The sequence below is a fragment of the Rhea americana genome, unplaced genomic scaffold, assembly GCF_003343005.1.
Source record: "Rhea americana isolate MKP2758 unplaced genomic scaffold, rheAme1 scaffold_135, whole genome shotgun sequence".
Classification (NCBI taxonomy): domain Eukaryota; kingdom Metazoa; phylum Chordata; class Aves; order Rheiformes; family Rheidae; genus Rhea; species Rhea americana.
In genome coordinates this window covers 1,689,500-1,709,578 of record NW_028185428.1, presented here as the reverse complement: position 1 = coordinate 1,709,578, position 20,079 = coordinate 1,689,500, and the positions used below count along the sequence as shown (strand labels likewise).

Genomic DNA, 20,079 nt, shown 5'->3' with positions numbered 1-20,079 from the left:
TCATAGCACAGCCATGTATTTCACATTGCCCAGAAGTGTAGCTCATAGTTAATTTTCTTTCAAACAGGATTTAGTGTCTAGGGTGAAAAAAAACTGTAGCACAAGCTGCACTATGTCACTTTTAGTCCTCCTCATGCTTTCTAAGCAGTCCTGACTACGAGGATCTTGAGTTTTGAAGCCAGGATAATTTGTTCCCCAYTTTTTTGCAGTATTTTCCATTCTTTCAGGATTCATTTTACATTTCCTACTCACACAGCCTGATTTTGCTCAGTCCTGTTTTGCTACTTCCTTACTGTCCTTTGCAGTGCTTCCCAGTTTAGTATCGGATGGAAATTTATTTATTGTGCTGTTTGCTCATCTCATCTGCAACACGAATAGAGATAGCAAAAGGTGAGAAACAGGGGCTCAGCTTCTCTGGAAGTCCATAAGAATTCATCCCAATTCTGGACAAGATAATCTAGTCCCACAAAAGCAAGACAGATCCCTAATCTCTGGAATTGCTGCAGTGTGTCAGATGAAGAATACATGCTGTACTTTTCCAGTGCCAAGGGAAAGCAGTTACATTCTGATTATCTGATGATGAAGAAGAAAAATGCTTGGAAAAGTCCCTGAGAAAAGAGTCTTTCCATTCGAGCAGAGCGTCCCAGTTTTGCCATTCTACAGTCTGTTTTGAAGAAACACAGCTTGAGCAAGTGGCAGCACAAGGTGCTGTGCAACCAGCCTCAATGTTCTTGTACCTTTGGCAAATTTTAAATTGGGAGCAGCTGCTAGCAAACTAGCACAGATGTTTTATAGCTTGCTGACAATGCCAGATTCTGCAGATATTACAGTCCGTACTCAGTGGCATCTCTGGAGTATTCCTTTTTTACAAGCATTTCCCAACACACAACCAGGAATGCAGAAGAACTCCTCGCATTTGCTCCATAAGGGATTAGGGATTGTTCATCCCCTTCCACAGTTGTCCTAGACCTGCTCCCCGCTCTGCAACCAGCCCCATGCGATATCAGCTCCCCAGGGGAAGCGCTAGTTCCTACCCTCACCGCAGTTTTTATGCAGGTGAAGTGACGATATCCATTAGTTGGTACGGGGTGCTGGCACTGCTTCTGTTATCAAACCTGGTACTCCCTGTTTTAAGAAGTTATTTGTCCCTATAAGGGATAAATAGCTTTAGAAAGGGAGATTATGATATTTATTTCTAGAGGTGAAGGGAGGCCTCCTCAATTATTAGTTAAGCAACTGCACGCCTTTGTTTGGATGAGGTAAAATAAGTATAAAATTATAGCGGGGATTAAGACAGATTAAGGGGTGCCTGCTAGTCAGAAATGATTCCTGTTAGGCTGGAAATTTTTCCAAGCGGGGCAATATAACTTAGTTTGCAACATGACAGAGCAAGTGTCTTGTGTTCCTGCATCGCTCCATTTGCTTGGAGTCGGCAGCTCCAATAAGGTCGAGGGAGGTGATCCTGCCCCTCTACTCAGCCCTGGGGAGGCCTTGTCTCAAGTACTGCGTCCAGTTCTGGGCTCCCCAGTCCAAGAGAGACATGGAGCTACTGGAGAGAGTCCAGCCTAGGGCTACGAAGATGATCAGAGGGCTGGAGCACCTGCCCTACGAGGAATGGCTGCGAGATGCCGCAGGTGGGCATCTGACACCAAGCAAGTGGTGACGTACCTTAACCCCTGCTTACTACTAAATCTGACACTGCCATGAACTATCGCTTTCAGCAGCTTCACTACACAGTTCCTTATTGCAGATCTACCACCTCTGGGACAGCTTTCAAAAAAATTTTTTTTTAATAAAAGTTAGCATCATTGTGAAAAGTATCACATCCCTTTCCTTCGCCATGTGCGCTATCACAATGGTTTGCTGCATCCCTTTAAAGGCATGGTGTACAAGCACGTAATTACACTTCTTCGGTAAGCATCTTCCTTCTTTAGCAATTAAATTTGTGTTATTAGGTTTGGGTAGCTGTCTCRGGACTGTCCTTTCCATTAAGAATACGATAATGCCACCCTTTGCCCATCACAAAGCCAGATACCATCTCAAGAGCAACAGCAAATCAGTCAGTGTAAACGACTATATACAGTGCCAGGGAATAATAATAATTTTTTTTAAATAATTTTTTACTTCTTTTCCCATTCAGCTTTCTTGAAAATTATTCAGGGGGCAACTAATTAAGACAAGACAGTGTATAACCTGCAATTTCAAAGTGCAATACCACACACAAATGTCTCTGGATTATGCATTAAAATAAGACTGTTTATTTTTTTGAAAGGGTAGGGAAACAATATTATGCACTAGAATATTTTGGAGCTCCTGGGACTTCGCGATGCTTATTGACCAAAACTTCTCTTGACTCCTTATACCCTTCTCTCATTAAGCTCTCGTTTTCTTTCRCATATATGTCATGATGTATGAACTTTTAGTGGATATCCCTTATAAYGCTGCTTCTCCTCAAATATTTTCCTCCCAGCAAACTTTCAGATAACCGAACCTGCTGAAGAAAGGCCTCAAAGTGTTGGAGTAACCTGGGAGCTGAACGCGGCCCCGCAGTTCTCCTTTTCTAAGCTATCCAGCAGYGTAGGGTGACTGTCCATCCCCTCCACAGGTGGGCTAAAACCAAACRCTTCACTGATCCATTACAACGTGACCTGCTAGCGAGGAGCAAAGCCCTGCTCGTGCAGGTGGGCACACTCAACAAGCTCAAAAGTCCTTTCAGTTCCCAACCACTGAGGCTCTGCTCCGTGCCGGCGCAACTCACGATGAAGGTTTATCTGGGACAATCGAGAACTTGTGCCAACAGCAACTGGACCCAGCTCAGAAAGGAGGGGTTCCCCTTCTCCATAACACAACCCCCAGCACAGCCAGGGATGTTTTCTCTGTAACCAGATCCCCCACTCTGTAACAAAAGGGAACTCTGTTAGCAGGAACAAGACTCACCTCCCTCTCCAGTTTCCCCTTAGCCCTTTCCATTACAAGGGATCCCTTCTCTTACTAAATGAGCCTGGCAGTGTTACTCTGCGAAGTTCCCTGTGCACAGCTAAATGACCTCCTATTCTCAGTAACACAGCCCCAGCCACCCCCACCCCGAATGGACTGCTGCCTTCCACAACAAGAAACAGCACTGGGGCCAGCCACTTCTTCTCCTACGACCTGGTAGCTCAGTTTCAGCTRCCTCAGAACTATCCTGAATTTATTGAGAACAGAATAAGAGTTTAAGGCAAAGTTCACAGCCACAAATAGTATTTTTGGACATAAAGAAACAGATAGTACATGAAACCCCCCTCTCCAGCTGTTGCAAAGGTCCATACTTCTCATGAAATGGGATAGTAAGGTCATGTTCTTCATTAAATAACCCACAGTATGAGCTCCTATGTCTCTACCAGCTTGGTAMTGCTAGAGGATGCTCCCTATCCCCCCCCCTTCTTTTTTTATCCTGGAAATAGCCTATGATCGCAATTGCCAATTTGAAGAGAAGAAATATTAGTGGTAATAATAGGCCAGTACAAAAATTGAGGGGGAAAAGAAAAGAGCTTAAAACTAGCACTGTGCCTCTCCCACTACAGGAGATTTGTATATCTGCAAGAGTAAGCATCTGAGATAAGAAATAGCCATCTGATGAGTTTCATTTCATCTYTTCTCTGACCCATTTGGATGGCACCCCAGAATTTCTCTGATATACGCTTTTTTCCTCCTATAATCCTCTCAGGCTAGTCCAGATATGTCCATTTAGCTGCCCCTTGAAATCAGTAGGAGTTGACTGACCCTCACCTGGTATGTACTTCAAGTTCACAGACAAAGATGCATGTACAACATTAACCCTTTCTTGCCAAGCACAGCGTTCCTTTCAGGACAGGATGACACATTCCCATTTGCAGATGCATGCCTTTCCTTTGGCTTTGTCAAAATGTGTCATTCCCAAGCCAGCCAGATTATTCTGTGCCTCAGCCCCAACCTCATGGTTGTTAATCATTTTGCAAGTATCAGAGTTACCATATTACATCAATAAGAATTAGTGCTGGTGGCCAAACTTTGGTTCCCTTGCAAGTCTTTGAACAGACTCATCGTCTCTCATCTACTTCACCATGTTTTCCTTAGCTGTCTTTTACCCCTGGATCAAAAAGCAGTTGGAAAGAGAAGAAAGCGTGCCTGTACTTCAATAAAACTGGTGTAGAAAATATGTGGAGCARGATCCCAGCCTCCTCAGAGGTCTCATCCTGATACTGAAAGCACTGAAGTGCAGGAGAGGGAGGCCTGTGGAGCACTGCGGCTGTATCTAGAGCACCGCAGTCAGCTGCCGCTTCCTCTCGGCCCTGGTGAGACAGAACAGCATGTCCCACTGTGTGCTGGGACCACAGAAATATTCCATCCTGCCACGCAGCACAGCCCAACTGGTCTCCCTCTCCACACTGGCTTTCGAAGTTGCCAGTAAAACAGGGGAAACCTATGCTAAAAAACAAACTGATGCCACACAGTAAGAGATAATTAACAATTCTCSCAAGGAGACAGCTCAGAGGGGACCTGGTATTGTATAGATAATAGCAGGGAACAAATGGCAAACACTAATTTAGCCCGTAACATCCATTCCAAGATGGACCAAACATTTAACACTGGCTCACACCAAACCCCTTTAGCACTTGGCACTAAATAAGAAGCAACAGCAATAGTCCCGTGCCCTTTTGAATTCAGAGCTAGATCACTATGTACTAAGGGAACTGTGCCACCCATTACCAGTTAATCCCGCTTTAAGAGCCCCACAGGGAAGAACCCATAGTAAGTAATGAGAAACTTACACTAAGCAGGAGGCTCTTTTCTGAAGGGGCAGTAATACTCCAAGGRGAAGCAGGAAAACACACACGGGACTGCTAGAGACTTTGTGCTGTCTGCTGAGTCCCATTATCATATTTTTATGATTATCACTTTATGCATAATGTAATACAAGTGAGGAGACGTCAGCTCTGAGCAGAGCCAAACCAAATGAGGGCAGGCACTGCATGTTCCCAGTTTACAGCTGTCTCCAAGTGTTGTAACCCCAACCTAGAGCTCCCCAGCTACCCAAGGCTTTGCTCCTCTAACCAGCCCTGCCTGGTCTACAGTGYGGATCCGGCACTGGCCTCCTGCTCCAGGCCCCATCACATAAATACTTCCCTTTGTGCCTCAAAACACACACAAGCCAACTATTCGCAAACCTCCATGGGGCATCACAGTCCTATCTAGTGAAAAGTCACTCCTGCCCTCACCATCACCCTTATCTGCAGAAGATAAGCCCCTTACACTATATTACATGGACTAATACGAGATGTGAGAGCCTTACGTGGTCACAGCCACTTTTGGACATTCATCAGCCCATTCAGTTAGATTTTGTACCARGTACATGTGCTTTGAACTTTCTGAATCAGAAAGGGGCCCAAACACTGCCTATGGCTCTGGCCTCGGGGCACCCCGCAGGAGCCCTGGCAGCATCTTCTCCCCAGAGTAGACACTTGTCCAGGTAAGAAACCCATAGCCTGGACATGGTGTAGTGCAATGCCTATACACATCCATTCCCAGGACATCAGCCATGTGAAACTCCTGAGACAACAATTTTCCTTCTCTAGGATATGTGATAAATGAACTATGTTACATACTTTGCAAAAGGTCAATAATAATTCTTTTTTCTCTRGCTATCACAAGAAGGACACATTGCCACAGAAACCAGCCAGACACCTACCTGTCACCCCTGCCTAATTTTTCTCCCCAGTCGYGACTGCTCTTTAGGATGCAGATTGATGCCTCTCTTCTCAGGGCACCTCTCACCTCCACCTCTGGGCTGCCCTCCCAGTCTACTCCATCCACTTTGCTTTAGCTGGCACACAGTCAAAAAAAATGCCTTCCTTTTCGAACACATGCCAATATCTCTTTGGACCCATTCACTTTAGACCTGTGACACTTCTGGCCCTATAGCCCCCTATTTGGGGATCTTCTGTTCTCCAGTCCCTCTCTCTGCAAGGAGACTTAGGGACACTCAGTTCTCTTTCTAGTTCATATATCTTCTTTGGCATCATCTCTGCCTTGCCATAGCATAGCGCAGTGGCTCCTCATATATTCAGTAGCTACTTCGGATAACATGGGACAGGGACTTCATAAATCCATGGCTTGTTTACAAATAGGGGCGTAAGTCACAAAGCCATTGGATAAACTGTAATTTATAAGGTTTTTCACTCAAATTGTCACATTTCTGTGTAAAATAAGAAGCGGACAGATCCCATGGGCCTACTTTTCTCTCTAGAGTGCTGCTCTTCAAAAGCAGAGGACATTAATTCCAGTTCATAAAAATTGGATATGAACAGCTCCATGCTTATTCCCGAGAACAAGCCTAGGAAAACCAAGCTGTGATTGACAGACAGGTTTTTACCAAGGATCTAACAAGTTTTAAGAAACAGTGGAGTACTATGATCAGGGAAGTGTCATTACCTCCATTTCATAGGGATGAATAACACACAAACATTACAAATAAGTGAAATCTCTCAGATGGCATGGTAAGGAGGGAATGGGAGAAACCAGACTTAGAAAAAAGCCAAGAGTGCCATTCAACCCACTCTGCTCTTGCAGATTACAAATGGCACTGGTTGTAAATTGTACCTCCCCATGGCACCCAGGCACCACTTCAATAGCACCAACAAAACTCTCAGAAAAGAGGAACAAGATTTTCCTATCCTTGTTGGACATCTCCTTTATTCAAGCTGTTCACCAAGATTGGCTACATGACCAGCAGGTCATATTGAGCTTGAGTGAGAGCCACAGGCCCCACTGGAAGGACTTCTGACAAGAGCTTGTGACAGGGTCAGAAGAGCCTCATTCTCCACAAGGTGTTTGTCGTCTGGCCCTCCTGAATTTGATGCAGCATCCCACATGCACCTACTTTGGCTCTAGCCCATGTTCCAACATCCTACCACAGGAACATTCATATTGTTAAGTTCGTTTGCACAAGTCACAGCTACGCTTTTCCTCATTAAAAGGGTGTAYGTAAGCTTTGACCCAACAGGCCAGTCTTTGCTCTGCTGTCAGAACTAGCTGGCTGAGTATCACCCTGTAAAAAGAAAAGCCTTCAGCAGTACACACCRAAGTTTAGCCATGACTGGCAAAAGGCAGCAACACTGAGAGAGTGTTGCAGCCTGTTAAGAAGAATAGAAATTATCCTAGAGAGAGAACTTYTTCCACAACTTCTTGGAAATACCTTTGTTTCTGTAGAACCAAAAAAAGGTTTTGTTTTTTTTTTTTTTTTTCACTGACCTGCCAAACCAGACAAAACTAGTGCTGTGGGGCAAGGATGATCAACAGGGAGGAATAAAGTATCTTTTTTTCCCTCCTATTGGAAAGTATTATACAAGTAACCAGCTGCACTGGCGGGAGGGGGGCTCTTTCAGAAGCACTGGCATGCTCTGCTGTAACTAGACTAAATAGATTGTTGGGCTTCTCCATCCTAGGCTCCTTCTCAAAAATTCTGTGCAAAGTAAATATATTCATTCCAAGGCCAAAAGCCTTCCAGCGCCAACTTTCAGCTCAGAGCAGATGTCTACGGTTGGGTTGCAAAACCCCTGAGGAGCGGGGAGTTTGCACTGACCAGGTGTCCCCGTCTGTGCTGCGCAGCCCCCGAGGCAGCGCGGGCTGGAAGCAGCTGGTGAAGGCTTGTGGTATCAGACAGCAGCACGCTAATGAACTGAGAAGCACCAGAGGAAATTCCTCACTGCAGAGATGGGAATACAACAACCACGCAATCAGGGGCATTTCAATCGCTTACTGTGAAGCCAAAGACTTGCTGCATAACCTTGGGTAAGTCGCTTTAAATTTTTAAGAAGCAGGCTTGAGCTGTACAGTGGGTCTCTAAAGAAATCTGCTCTGTTACTGGCTCTGGGAGGGAGCGTCCTGTGTTAGCGAGAGACAGAAATGGATTCAGGCTCCTAGAACTGCTTCTAAGTTTTAAGCGAGAAAGAGCTGAGGGGAGGGTTAGGATTCCCTCCTCCTGTACCACGTGTGAACTGATGAAGACTGACTTAGGAAATCACTTCTGCCTGTGCCTTAGTTCCTCCAGCTGCAACGTAACAATCATCTCTGCTCATGAAGCACTCTGTACTATCCAGAGATGTAGTAGAAATACCAAAGCACCAGTCTCTTTGCTTCAGGGAACCTACAATTTCATGTGCTCCAAAGTGGGACGTGAATTCTAAGGAAATCCAYCCTGTTGCAGGTAAAGAGTCCAGTTCATTCACAGGACATATACCAAGCGAAAGAGCCAGCAGTCTGTACACCAATCTCTTTTTCACTGCTTTTAAGAAACTTGCAGCGTCAGRCAAAACTGGGGCATTAACCCAACAGCAATGAAATTGCCTTTCACAAAAACTCTGCTTGCATCTGAACTCTGCCTGCATCTGGCGGCTGCAAATGTTGCCAAGGCTTTAACCCTCTGATACTAACAGAAAGAGATATTGATGAGCGTCCCTTTGGCGAAGGAAACCAAATGGTGTTTTTAACCTCAGTGGATTCTTTACAGATTTTCAATTCTTTAGCAAGGCTGTTCCTCCAGACTGGAGTGTAATTGAGATGCATTAGCCACTCACTCAAAAACTTTCCCAGGAATACATGTGCACACACACAGACTATGCATTCAGATATAAATACATACCATACCTGCACATGCATTAAGCTGCTGTTCATGGCCTGTTTGGACATTCCTGCCGCCAGCTTGGCTGCTCAGTCAATCATAGCACTCAGTACTACCAGCCCAACGTTACAAATAAAGTAAACATAGAAAAGCAGCTCATCACCATTGGGTAGCTGACCAGAGTCACAAAAAGCAGAAGAGGAACATTTAAGGACCAGTCTTCAGGAAAGGAATGGACAATGGAAGTATAAGGTTGGGGTGTTTTCACTCCAACCGGAATGCTGAACCCCTTAAAATGAGGCCACATTTGTCTACAACTACCATAGCAAGTTGGTGATGAACCACCTGGCCCCTTCTTCTTCCTGTACTGTCTCCTTACTAGAACAGGCCACCATCTGTGCCCAGCAGAGTGGAAAATCTCCCTCCAAAATCTTCCAGTCTCCTTTATTATACSAATCTTGACAAAAGGCCAAATTCCATTAGTATAGACTGGTCCTATTCATAGTTTAGAGCATAGTGGGAAGGAGAAAGTGTATCCCTGAAGGGTTTCAACTGCAGCAGGACCTGAAGCCACACCATTGATCTGAGCACACCTTAGCTCTGAAATGCTGGGAACCTACCCAGATGCAGCTTTTGAAGCTCTGATTAACTGTGGGTTTCAAAGCACAGCCYCCCACTCTGCAAATGGCTGTTCCATGCAAACGATGTGTTCTTACAGATTGGTAGGCTATATTGGAAACCTTTTAATGTAGTATTCAAGACCAGCTCTAGTCTTTCTTTTAACCTTAAAAGATGGTTACATTATAGGTTTCTAATGAGAGACAAAGGGGCATATAAACAGCCTTAAGAGAAAAAACAGAAAAGCAAGATTTTTAGAGCCCTATGTGAAGGTAAAAAAAAAAAAAAGTATATACACTCTTTTATGAAAAAGAGAATATAACACAAGGTATACCAAGAATTCTTTCCACCCTTGAAAAGAATGATTCATCACTGAATCCTAATGTACATTATGAGAGCAAAGCATCTAAGCTGCACAGTATCTACCTCTACCCACCTGAAGCATGGATTTTCTAATACACACAAAAGGCAACTGAGACATAAAAAGCTTAGGTTTAGTGACTGAAAACAAAAGCCAGAAATAAAGCTTGTATAGCAAACTAATCAATTCTGTGCGGGAAGGGTCTCTTTAGCGGAAGAAATTTCAACCTTTCCTGGAGAAAAGGGCAAAGACTCAGCCCTAAGGGAATCAGAGCTCTTTTCTCATGGAAATAAACAGTTTACAACTAACCATGGATAAAATCTCACAAATATAAATAGAAAATCGGATTAAAAGATTGTGGAAGCAGTAAAACTGAAAAACAGTGAGAATTTCATCAGGTTGGTAGCACAGTTATTGGCCAAAATGTTCGCTAAACCTTTAAATGTATATTTGAAACATCCCTTAGAGGTCTTCAAAATTTTGCTATTAGATGAGGTCCATCATTTTATTTCATTTACATTATTTCCTGTTTTAATTATTCTCTACACTTGCTTTGACTTTGGCACAAGAAAATGAAGTCTTCCATTGCTAAATGTCTTCAGAAGTCTACGCACATCTGGACATTCAGCCATCAAATCACTTGGTCTTCAAAGACAACAGAAACTGTAGGTCATCTCCATTTATTCAGAGAGGAAMTAGCTTAGGCTGAAGTAGCCAGTGAAGTGACCACCTTGATTACTTTGATGTAAAAAAGAGAACAGAATTTGACCCAGTCATTATCTTCCACCAAGCATTTCACAGAACTCAAGGAAAGTAGTAGTAATATCAACCTGGGACAGCTATCAGCCCATGAAGCATCTTTCAATTCTAGGGCTCCTAAGCAACACAGGCTTGGAAGCCCCTGAGCAGCCTGGGCAGCTGCAGGCATCCTGCCCACTCTGCACATGCTGTGCTAGCTTCAGTTCAGGCCCTTGCAAGGGAAGAAAGAAACATGACATGAAATAGCTGGGRAACCAAGAAAGAATTTGAAAACCTACAAAAGTCACCTCTCAATACCCAGGGACTTTATTTTAGTCACTAACTGCTGTTTCTCCTCACAGTGCATCTGCTCCCTGTGTGCCTTCAAGTTAAAGATGCAGAATTTTCTGACAAAAAGCAAAACTACAGTTTGTTACCCCTCAGAGCCAGTAGAGCTTTGAAGAAACCAGGATTCTGTTTTGCTTCCTGTGTTTCCAACAGGGACTCCACCCTCACCTGGGGTCAGGACACCACAGCTACTCTGACTTTCTCAGCAGATGCTGGCTGAGAATTCAGGTTGCCTGCTCCAAAAACACACTCTTGCCCTACTGACTTCACTTCCCTTGGCCTTGAACATGACAGAACCTGTGGGACACAGATGAGCAAAGTGGATTGTATCCCACAGAGGGCAATGATACTTCTACCCACTAATTAATTGCATTTGTTACTGGAGATGACAGAAAAACAGAGACAGATTTTTACCTGTGGCTCTGGCAACTGGGGGGGAAATGAGGAAAACTGAGGGACAGAACGTGAATGTTCTTAGACTAATGAAGTGGTTATGGTTGATGAAATGACAAAAAAGAAAAAAAAAGAAAAGAAAAGAAAACCTCTGAAATCAAGAGTAACTTGTCCAATCCTAACTTTACATTTTGAACATGCAGACACTGTCCCTGGAGTTCCAGCAGAGATCAGGTCTGCATGCAGTGAAATACGTCCCTATCATACAAAAGCTTAATCTCAACATCACAGCGTAAAGGGAGTAGGAGTAGGGGCAGTCTGTCTTTAACTAAGCTTTGGAAATCTGAGAACATTGCAGAGGATTAGTCAGTGGGTAACACAAAACCCAAAAGCCACAATTACCAGCAAACCAGCAGCCACTCTGCCCAAATTGCTCTCAGCCATCCCAGCCATTGTATTTGTGGGAACCAGCTAGCAAAGGGTACCTGATCTCTCTAGCTACCCACAGCTCCTAGCCAGCTTTGCACAGGGAAAGGCGCAAGCTGGTTTTCAGCACTGGCATCTCTCAAAATGTACATTAAGGTATATACAGAGCAGGCAGCGGAGAATCTGCAGTACAGAGGTCTGACATAAACAGCATTACAAACCCTTAGTGAAGGCGAAGGGAAACCTGCCCACTTTTGTGTCCATTCCTGTATACTGAAGAGCCTTTTAGGCATCTAACGTATTAGCGATCACACCTCCTTGATGCACAAAGGATGCTTTGAAACAGCTAMAGCCTTTTTATTCACATAAACTCCCTCTGAGTTGCCTTTTCTTCTTGCTGGGCAGAAGTTTGCACCAACGTTTTATTTGGCCTCAGGGCAAACATGATGCTTTGCAGGAAAGCACTGTCAAACAGACCCCTCTCCTAGGCAAGTAATTACAAGAACAAATAGCTCCTTCTTAACCCACAGGGGAGTCTGCCAACCCCTCTCTCTGCTATTCTTGGCTTCCTGGTTTATAAAGGGTTAAGGGCAATCTAAATGGATGGCTTGTCCTTCTCCAGCTGGTTGGCAAGCTGGACAGATTTCAGTTGGCAGCAGGGCAAAGCTGTGCTGGGGATACTCACTGCAGCACACCCTGTAATGGCAAGAGACCACCTACATCCTCTGAAACAGGACTTAGGAACCCTAGGTCAAGTGCATAACGCTGTTGCAGCATCACAGAGCAGCTTTAGATGTGTCGGGTGCTCCCCAGACAGACAAATAAGGCACTTGATGCCCTGAAGACCCTACAGACTAAATACAAGGTGATGCTGCAAGCAGAGATAAATGTGCAGACATATTTTGAAACAGGGGAATGAAAATCTGGACAGGGTGTTATAAGCTGGAGGGACATTACGGTGCCAGATCCAGGTGCAGCCTTCTGAGCACAKAGAACTCCTGGAAGAGTTGCAGCACCTTTGGGCTCGAGGTCAGTTTGTGTCTGGATGCAGACTCTAACCCCCCAACTCTAAGTTTAGGTTTTCCTAAGCAGCAAAATGTTTCAGGTTTGTAGCAAAATCTCTGTATTATTAACTTATTTTCAAGTGTACAAATGCAACTTTCCTGAAACTCTAATTTTAACTACGATTTTACTATTGTCTTTGTCAAATGGGCCTGATGCTTCTCAGTTACCTAAGAATAACCAGTGTAGATCAAAATTTACAGGTTTTGTTGAGCACTCAGCACTAAATCATAGTCTTACCAGCTCCATAAAAACATAGGAGAAAGACAGCAAAAAAACAGCACGCAAGATGTAATATGCTTACATTTCAGACTTGATAGAATTTCACAAATCGAGAGATCCACAATCCAGAAAGGATCCGCTATCTGTAATGGGATTAAATAACACATTTCAGGGAAACGAACAGAATAGGGAGAACTGGTCCTTCACATCAGAAGTTGCCTGATGCTCTGAAGCTGCTTTTATCAGGTACAAATCTGGGGTGTTACTTTGCATTTTAACTGCAGGGCAGCTCCCAGAATCCAAATCCCCTAATCACACGGAACAGCCGTATTTAGTTATGAACAGCCTCCATGAAGCCAGGTGGAGTTCTTATTGAATCAGATGCAATCTGTTGTCAGTACAAGTGTCGACACCTGGCCCTTTGCTATTTTTGGACAGCTAGAGAGGAAAAGAGGTGCTGATGTTCAGAGAGAGCACCCTAGATTTGTTAAGCAGAAAAAGAAATTGTGCTGCAGCCATTTAATAAAGCAGTTACCAGTCTTCCCCAAAGCTATATGACTCCAAAGACAGCAAATGGGAATGATCATATGTTTTCAGAGGCATCTAAGAAAGTCTCTATTTTTATGCACTTTTCTTTCTAATCCTGCTACCTGAAACACCCATTCATCCCCACAAGCAAAGCTATAGTCTTAAGGTGGACACCAAGAGATAACAGAYGAAAAAAAAAAAAGAGAGAGATCCATAGGGCATTCCATGGAAGCTTCCCACAGTTCAACTGTTCCTCATAACACAACAAAGCTATCGGGRCTTCATCTGACCATACGTCTAGGTATATCTAGAGCATTCATCGCGGGAGTGCCAGGACATGATTTCCAGCTCCAGCAATGAGTCACAGCAGCTAATCCTCAAATAGCCATCAACTTCATGCGGTTTTAATGCTGATGCATGCACAAAAGATTTCCAGCTGGCCTTACTTGCAAAACACCTTGAGAATGCCTCTTCCCATGATATCTGAGASTTCTCACAGAGAATCTCTCTCTATGGCCTTCTGGTGCAGAACAGCACTAGTAGTAGAGAAGAGAATACAGACAGGACCATCTTCAAATCAAAGTTATCATGGAGAGGTATTGGGTTGACTATGAACAGGAAAGCGAGGGAGAGGAATTGTGCCTTGGTTTGTATTCAGCGGCTTGCCCAGTTACATGAAAGGCATAGGAAGCCATGTCTTATCTTTCTGCCCTTGATCAGGAGAATGAAACTCATTTACAGCCTTGGCAACAGGACATGGTCAGAAAACATGAAGTTATGCTCTGGTCATTCACATTTGCTTTCTGAATTTTATCCAGCCATTTACAAGCCCTGTTCYCAGGGAAAAGGGGGGAGATTGCCCTTCTTTCTTTGCATGTTGCCAGTGTGAGAATGGGAAAAAAATCATTTGATCTTTCGAGATGTGGTTTGCAAATTACYTTGCCATCTGAGGAGCTCTAGATGAGTAAATATTAGTAATAATCTCTCTGTTTTAGCTAGAGCAAAATAAAGAGGTGGAAGGACAAAACGAACCCTTGTGTTGAAATCACAGAACAGTTTTGCCTCTGCCTTGCAGTCCAACACACACATCTTGGCATGCACACAGCACTCAGACAAGCACTCTTGCTCCCCATTTTCTTCCTGATGAGACCTCCCATGGGCACTGGAGGAGAACGGATTCAGAAGGAAGATGGAAGGGTAGGGTATGCTGGCTGTACACCCCTGTCTCCATTGCTGGAAAGAGCTCGTTGCATGGAAAAAACAAGAACACATTCCACCGGTGCAATCAAAAAAACATTGACCTCATTGGGACCTAACATTGGTGTTATTATGATGTTGGGGCAAGAAGTGTCTATTTATCCTCCTTTCATTTCTTGTTAAAAAGCATAATCCATGTCAGAGCTGAGGAGAGCTGCAGCACAGAGGAGACATTATTCTCAGCTTTGGATTAAGATCAGTATTTTAATGAAAGCACTTATTAGCCCCAGCTGGGGCTCAATTTTCCAGTGAGTTGGGAAAAAAAAATATTGCCCTGGCCATTCTTCTCTGGGGATTGTGCAGAGACATCTGAGAGTATCAATTACTGATCATAATACTCTATTGGAAACGAACAGCTGGGGAAAAGCCGCTGGCTGGAAACGACTGGATTGCTTTACATTTTAAAGTATAGTTCTTGGCTATATGATGTCCATATTTTTCCCACTCTGGGATCTTGACTGCTCTCAACAGGCTGCAGTAACCCTGCCCTGGCCTCTCATGTCAGTGCCAYCTCATCAACCATCAGAGGTGGCTCTCCTCTCTTCAGAGACCCCAGCTGGCCTTGGGCTACCAAAGCACAGGGCTGAGCACAACCTAGGGTGTCCTTCTGAGGGCTGAGCATGCCCGTCTGAGGCTCTAGCCAAGCAAAAACACACAAATGCTCAGCCTTAGGGAGAGATGCTCTTGGTACATTCCATCTCCTGAAAGCCACAGCAATGGCCTCTAGGCCATCCATGTGCCAATGTAGGGTGCTGCTCAGCCTAGAGAGGTGGGAGAAGCACCTGTATGGTCTTTAACTGCACCTTCAAAACTCTTCAAGAACCTTAACTCTGAATTCGCAGTCTTATCTCAAGTACATTTATGTCACATTACCCTGGGTAAGGAATGCCCAAGGGTTAAAAGTGACCACATGCTGCCCAGGTCTGCCACAGCTCTGCGCTGCTCCTCAAGGCACTTCAGTGATCACAGCACTCCRATAGGAGAGGAATGGGGACTACACAAGTGGAGTATTTATTGCCATGTTAATAACTCGGTTATGATAAAATTACACTATGGGACACAAAATATTTGGTCAGCTGAGCATACAGGTCTCCTCCTTTTGATTTTTGTGGTAGGAGAACAACCACACTGAGGCACGAAGAATACAGGAGTTATTCCTGCAGAATGCAGATGCTAACATGCCCTGTTTGAATGTTTGTACTATCAAAAGGCTAAGGATTTGCACTCTAGCACATATGGTGACTTAGACACACAGATCCCGTCAAAAGCAACAGAGTTGGGAAAATTATAGTTTGTGCCTTAATTCAATGGCAAAAGGAAAGCAAATAAACAGCCATTGCAGAGCACGATCATGCCCCAGTGCCTGCATGCCCTTGTGTGCAGAGTGTTGAGTGCTGGACGTAGAKCAGAAAGCCAAAGCTGAGCCAGGAGCTTCCAGTGTGTGCTGGAGGTTGACACCATCTCGAGACATTACGCAACATCTGACCCAGGGCCTAAAACAGAGTTAGGAGAAGCTGTTGTGTTCCAGTTATACTTATGTATGTACACAAGAGGCGCACARTGTGAGACAGATCTCTGTCTTGTTCAGAAAGCAGAGCATGGAGATGCGTATGATGTTATATTTTAAAAAGAATCATCGTGAAGGTGGAGAATGGAGGTGGGAGTGGGGGTGRGACGTGTGCCAAGAGCCACCAGCTCTCCCTTGGGGTCCCTAAACATGCAGGTAGTGGCTGTACATTGCTCCTGCCTGGGAGGATGAAGCCAGTTTGCTGRGGTCCCCTCTTCTCATGCCTGGGCTCCCACAAGGGATGGCAGGAGAGACATCCACAGATGTACACGAACAGTTTCTGGAAGAGTTTAAGGTTGTCTTCATGTGAACAGCTGCACTAAACCATAATGGATGGACACTYTCAAAGACAAAGTGCAAATTTCCCAACAGAAAAGGCTGTGCGTGCACGCGCRCACATAAACCACATGTTTCCCTGGGGCCAGGGGCTGCAGGGGGAGGAAAGGAGGGAAGCCCACTCCAACAGTTGCCAGGTTGAAGGTTTCACATTCTTCCATTTGCAATGGCTGGAGTTATTTTTTCCACTTGGCATTTCAGATCTGGATGTATTTTATCGGATTATCAAATCAATAAAATACCCTATCTGGGAATCTGCTTTTTGAATACTCTGTGGGGGGGAAAAAACAAAAAACAAAAAACAAAAACAAACAAACAAACAAAAAAACACCCTCAAGGAGCTGGAGCTGATTCCTRGCTATCTTGGGACCAGATAGTTCATGACTTTCACTGGAAGGCAAAGGAAATCACAGGAGTGTTGGCCCTGAGAACTGGGCTATGCCTTGAGATTCAGTTAACTTCTGTATGCCCCTTTCCATCCCCATAACCAGAGCCTTTCTTTCTGGGGAACARAAAAAGTATGTATGAGAGCCAAACCTTGAAGGTGTTTCTCATCTCTCAAAAGAGTTAAAAAAAAAAAAAAATCCCCATTCCTGGTCTTACTCTATTTGCACAGCTCCATAGCTGGGGCCCCTGTGATAACACAGGGGCTGAGGAGACACCTCTTCAGACCCAAACTCAAGCCAGTCTAAAATGACAAATTACATCTCCCACAAGCACCCTCCAGCCAGGAGCACAGCACAGCGTCCGCAGCTGCTCTGAGCCCAAAGGCAGATGCTAATCATCATCTTGTGGAAACAAGATGTGAGCACCTGAAAAGAAAGCGAGTCTGAGCATCACACAGACCAGCCATTCAGCTCAGGCCAGTTCCATTAGATTTGGTTGACAAAAGAATCCAAGGTGCACATTTATAATTTGCCAAAAAAAAAAAAAAAAGAAGAAGAAGARGARGAAGAAGAAGAAGAARAAAAGAAGAAGAAAAGATTTCCCTTCTGAATGGCAAGTTTCTGTGGCCYTGCTTCTCTCCTCATCAGCAGACGGGGTGGAATTCCCAGGCTACGGAGGAGATCTCTTGGGGCTGATCATGTTCTTAAAGGCATGTTCCCAATCAAGAAGGCTCGGATGAGGCATAGTAATTGCATAGGCTTCCTGAGAACTGGCTTCACATCCCTCAAGACTGATTTAACCTAGTTTTTCATTCTGCTTTCACATCAAAAAGAAAAAAAAAATCTGTCCATATCTTGATATACTGCAAATCAGGAAATGGAGGCGTATGGTAGATTTCATCCTCCTCCTGCCTGGAGCTTTTGAAGGCATGCTGCCAAGGCAGAGCCGGCTTTTCTTTTGCAGACGCTCACACTGTGTCAGCAAAGCTGTTCCGATTAATACTGGTGAGAAAGAGAAACTAGTGGCCTGTTAAAGGTCTGAGAGTCAGGAGCTAGCTAATCCCATCCTGGCACAGACTTTTACGTCCTTGAAGTTCACGGGTAACAATTAGTATCATTACTAGCCTACATTACACACCTACTGGTCTGTAAAGACAAATGAAGATGACAAGCTTTATAGGTTCCAGCCCATAGCTGACTATAATCACCATTAACACAAGGATACTGTAAGCTGTGCTTATATTATTGGACAAGTGCCAATTTTATACTTACCTTTGCAGTCTCTGGAGCACCTTGAGATCCAGAGCCACACGCTGACTCTTCCCTTTCAGCCTGAGCTCAGACTGCAGACCTTTGGCAGGCCACCTCAAAAGGCTCTAGAAAAAAACCCAGACCGCCTGATGCTGTACATGTGCTATCGGTACAAGCCCAGAACGGACAGACAGAGATTTTTAGCTACGAGTCAGCCTGCGAACATGTCAGCAGCAAGCTCCCTTGCTGCTAAGGGCACTCAAAAGCAGGGGGTAGACCCACAGCTCCATCCCAGGAGACCAAGCTGGATAAATCCCAGGGAGCACCCAGAGATCAACAATACAGTCTGGCCTCAAAGACACGCAACAGTGTGAATGCAGCCATGCTAGACTAGCTCGTTTGCAGAAACGCTGGTCTTTTCTGGTCCACAAAAAATGGAGTCAAAATTTCTGTAGRGGTTGCCATCAGCCCCTGCTTTGACATTAGTACAGGGCATGCTGGAGTGGAGTCCAAAGTGAGCTAGATGCAGTAAAGATACCTTCAGACTGTGCTACACAAGATTATAGAGACTGTRATTGCAACTCGCTGTCTTCATCACAAGTGCTTTTAATCCTGTAATAAATGAATGCTCTACAGACCAAGACATGATTGTTTTACATCAAATGTTGCTGCTTGCAGCCCTAAATACGCAGATCTTTAACACTGAAGTAAGAATCTAGCTCCTTTTGATGTCAGTAATAACACATCCCTTACAACCAGACTCCTAAGGTACCCCCAAACGCTACGCAATATTGGCAYAGTACCATGTAGGTAGCAGGTTTGCTTTTCAGTGTTACGATAGCTTGGCACGGCAGACCTGTCAGTGGGACTACTGGGCAAGTCATGTTTGATGCCACATGTCCATGACACAACAGGGCATTTGCACAGCCTGCAGTATAAATATTGTCTCAAAAAATAAAGAGGAGGAGATGAATTAGATTAGGAGACTTAGGGTCATGAATTGCGCCTCTGAATACCCTGCTGAATACTAATGCTCATCAGTCAAGCACGACCTTATATAAAGCCGCACCTTGTCTGGCTCAAACCGCTGTTTTATTCCAAAATTCCCCTTGGCTCCCGTAGATCCAAGGCAGGAGGAAACAATAGTCCCTTAAAACATGTGGGACCAATTCCCAGGTTCTGAGTTCACTCTTTACTCCCAGTGAAGTCAATGGCAGCTTTACCTGAGTTCACAGCACAAATCTCCCAAATTGGACCACTCTAGAGGCCGCMGTCTCCAGCAAGAAATCACAGCTGCAGCTCTAAATCCAGCACCTTCACTTAATTTTGCTGGAATGACTCTGCTCTTTGATGCAGGGCTGCATCCCACCGTCCATGAGAGCTCCAACAAAGATAGGGCAGCGTAAGATGAAACAGGCACTTTCCATCAGTCTCTTGCAGATGTGGGTGAGCGTGGGCTTCACTACAGAAACTCTACAGGCCACATTTTTGGCAGATCCTGGGCTACATAAACAAACAGGCAACATGACCTGGGCTCCCATAAATTTCCTGAAAATTCTTAATGGTTCTAAAGACTTAATAAAGTGTTTCACAGCATAGGCAGTAGCCAGTAATTATGGTTTTGGAATCTGTGAAGTAGCAAGCAGAAGTCCAGCTCTGTGACTGAAAACGCAAGCAGTAATAATAGCTCTTTCAGAGCACAACACACTTCTTTTGCCATCATAAACCCTGCTCTGCAAGCTAGTGCGTCCCCAGCCAAGTGTTCTGTCAGCAGAAGTTTTAATCAAAGAATAAAAAATATTAAATATAGAGACAAATTCTTGTAGATGGAGTTGCAAAGATTTGTGAAAGTGTAAACTGTATGTGGAAAGACCATGATTTAGCAAAAATTATAAGGAGGCAGCTACTGTCTTTAAAAATCTTTGTGCCACTGTAAATAGGACTTGCA

General features: G+C 44.4%; 1 protein-coding gene across 5 annotated transcripts in view; it reads right to left on the bottom strand.

Annotated features, from left to right (window-relative positions):
* LOC146599723 (uncharacterized) overlaps positions 1-20,079 on the bottom strand; it is a 231,684-nt gene that overhangs the window by 98,386 nt on the left and 113,219 nt on the right. For all 5 annotated transcript variants that reach the window (XM_085298094.1, XM_085298093.1, XM_085298092.1 and 2 more), the window contains one exon: positions 12,889-12,949. In XM_085298094.1, coding sequence (XP_085154220.1) covers positions 12,889-12,949 — 61 coding nt within the window. The remainder of the gene's footprint in view (positions 1-12,888; positions 12,950-20,079) is intronic.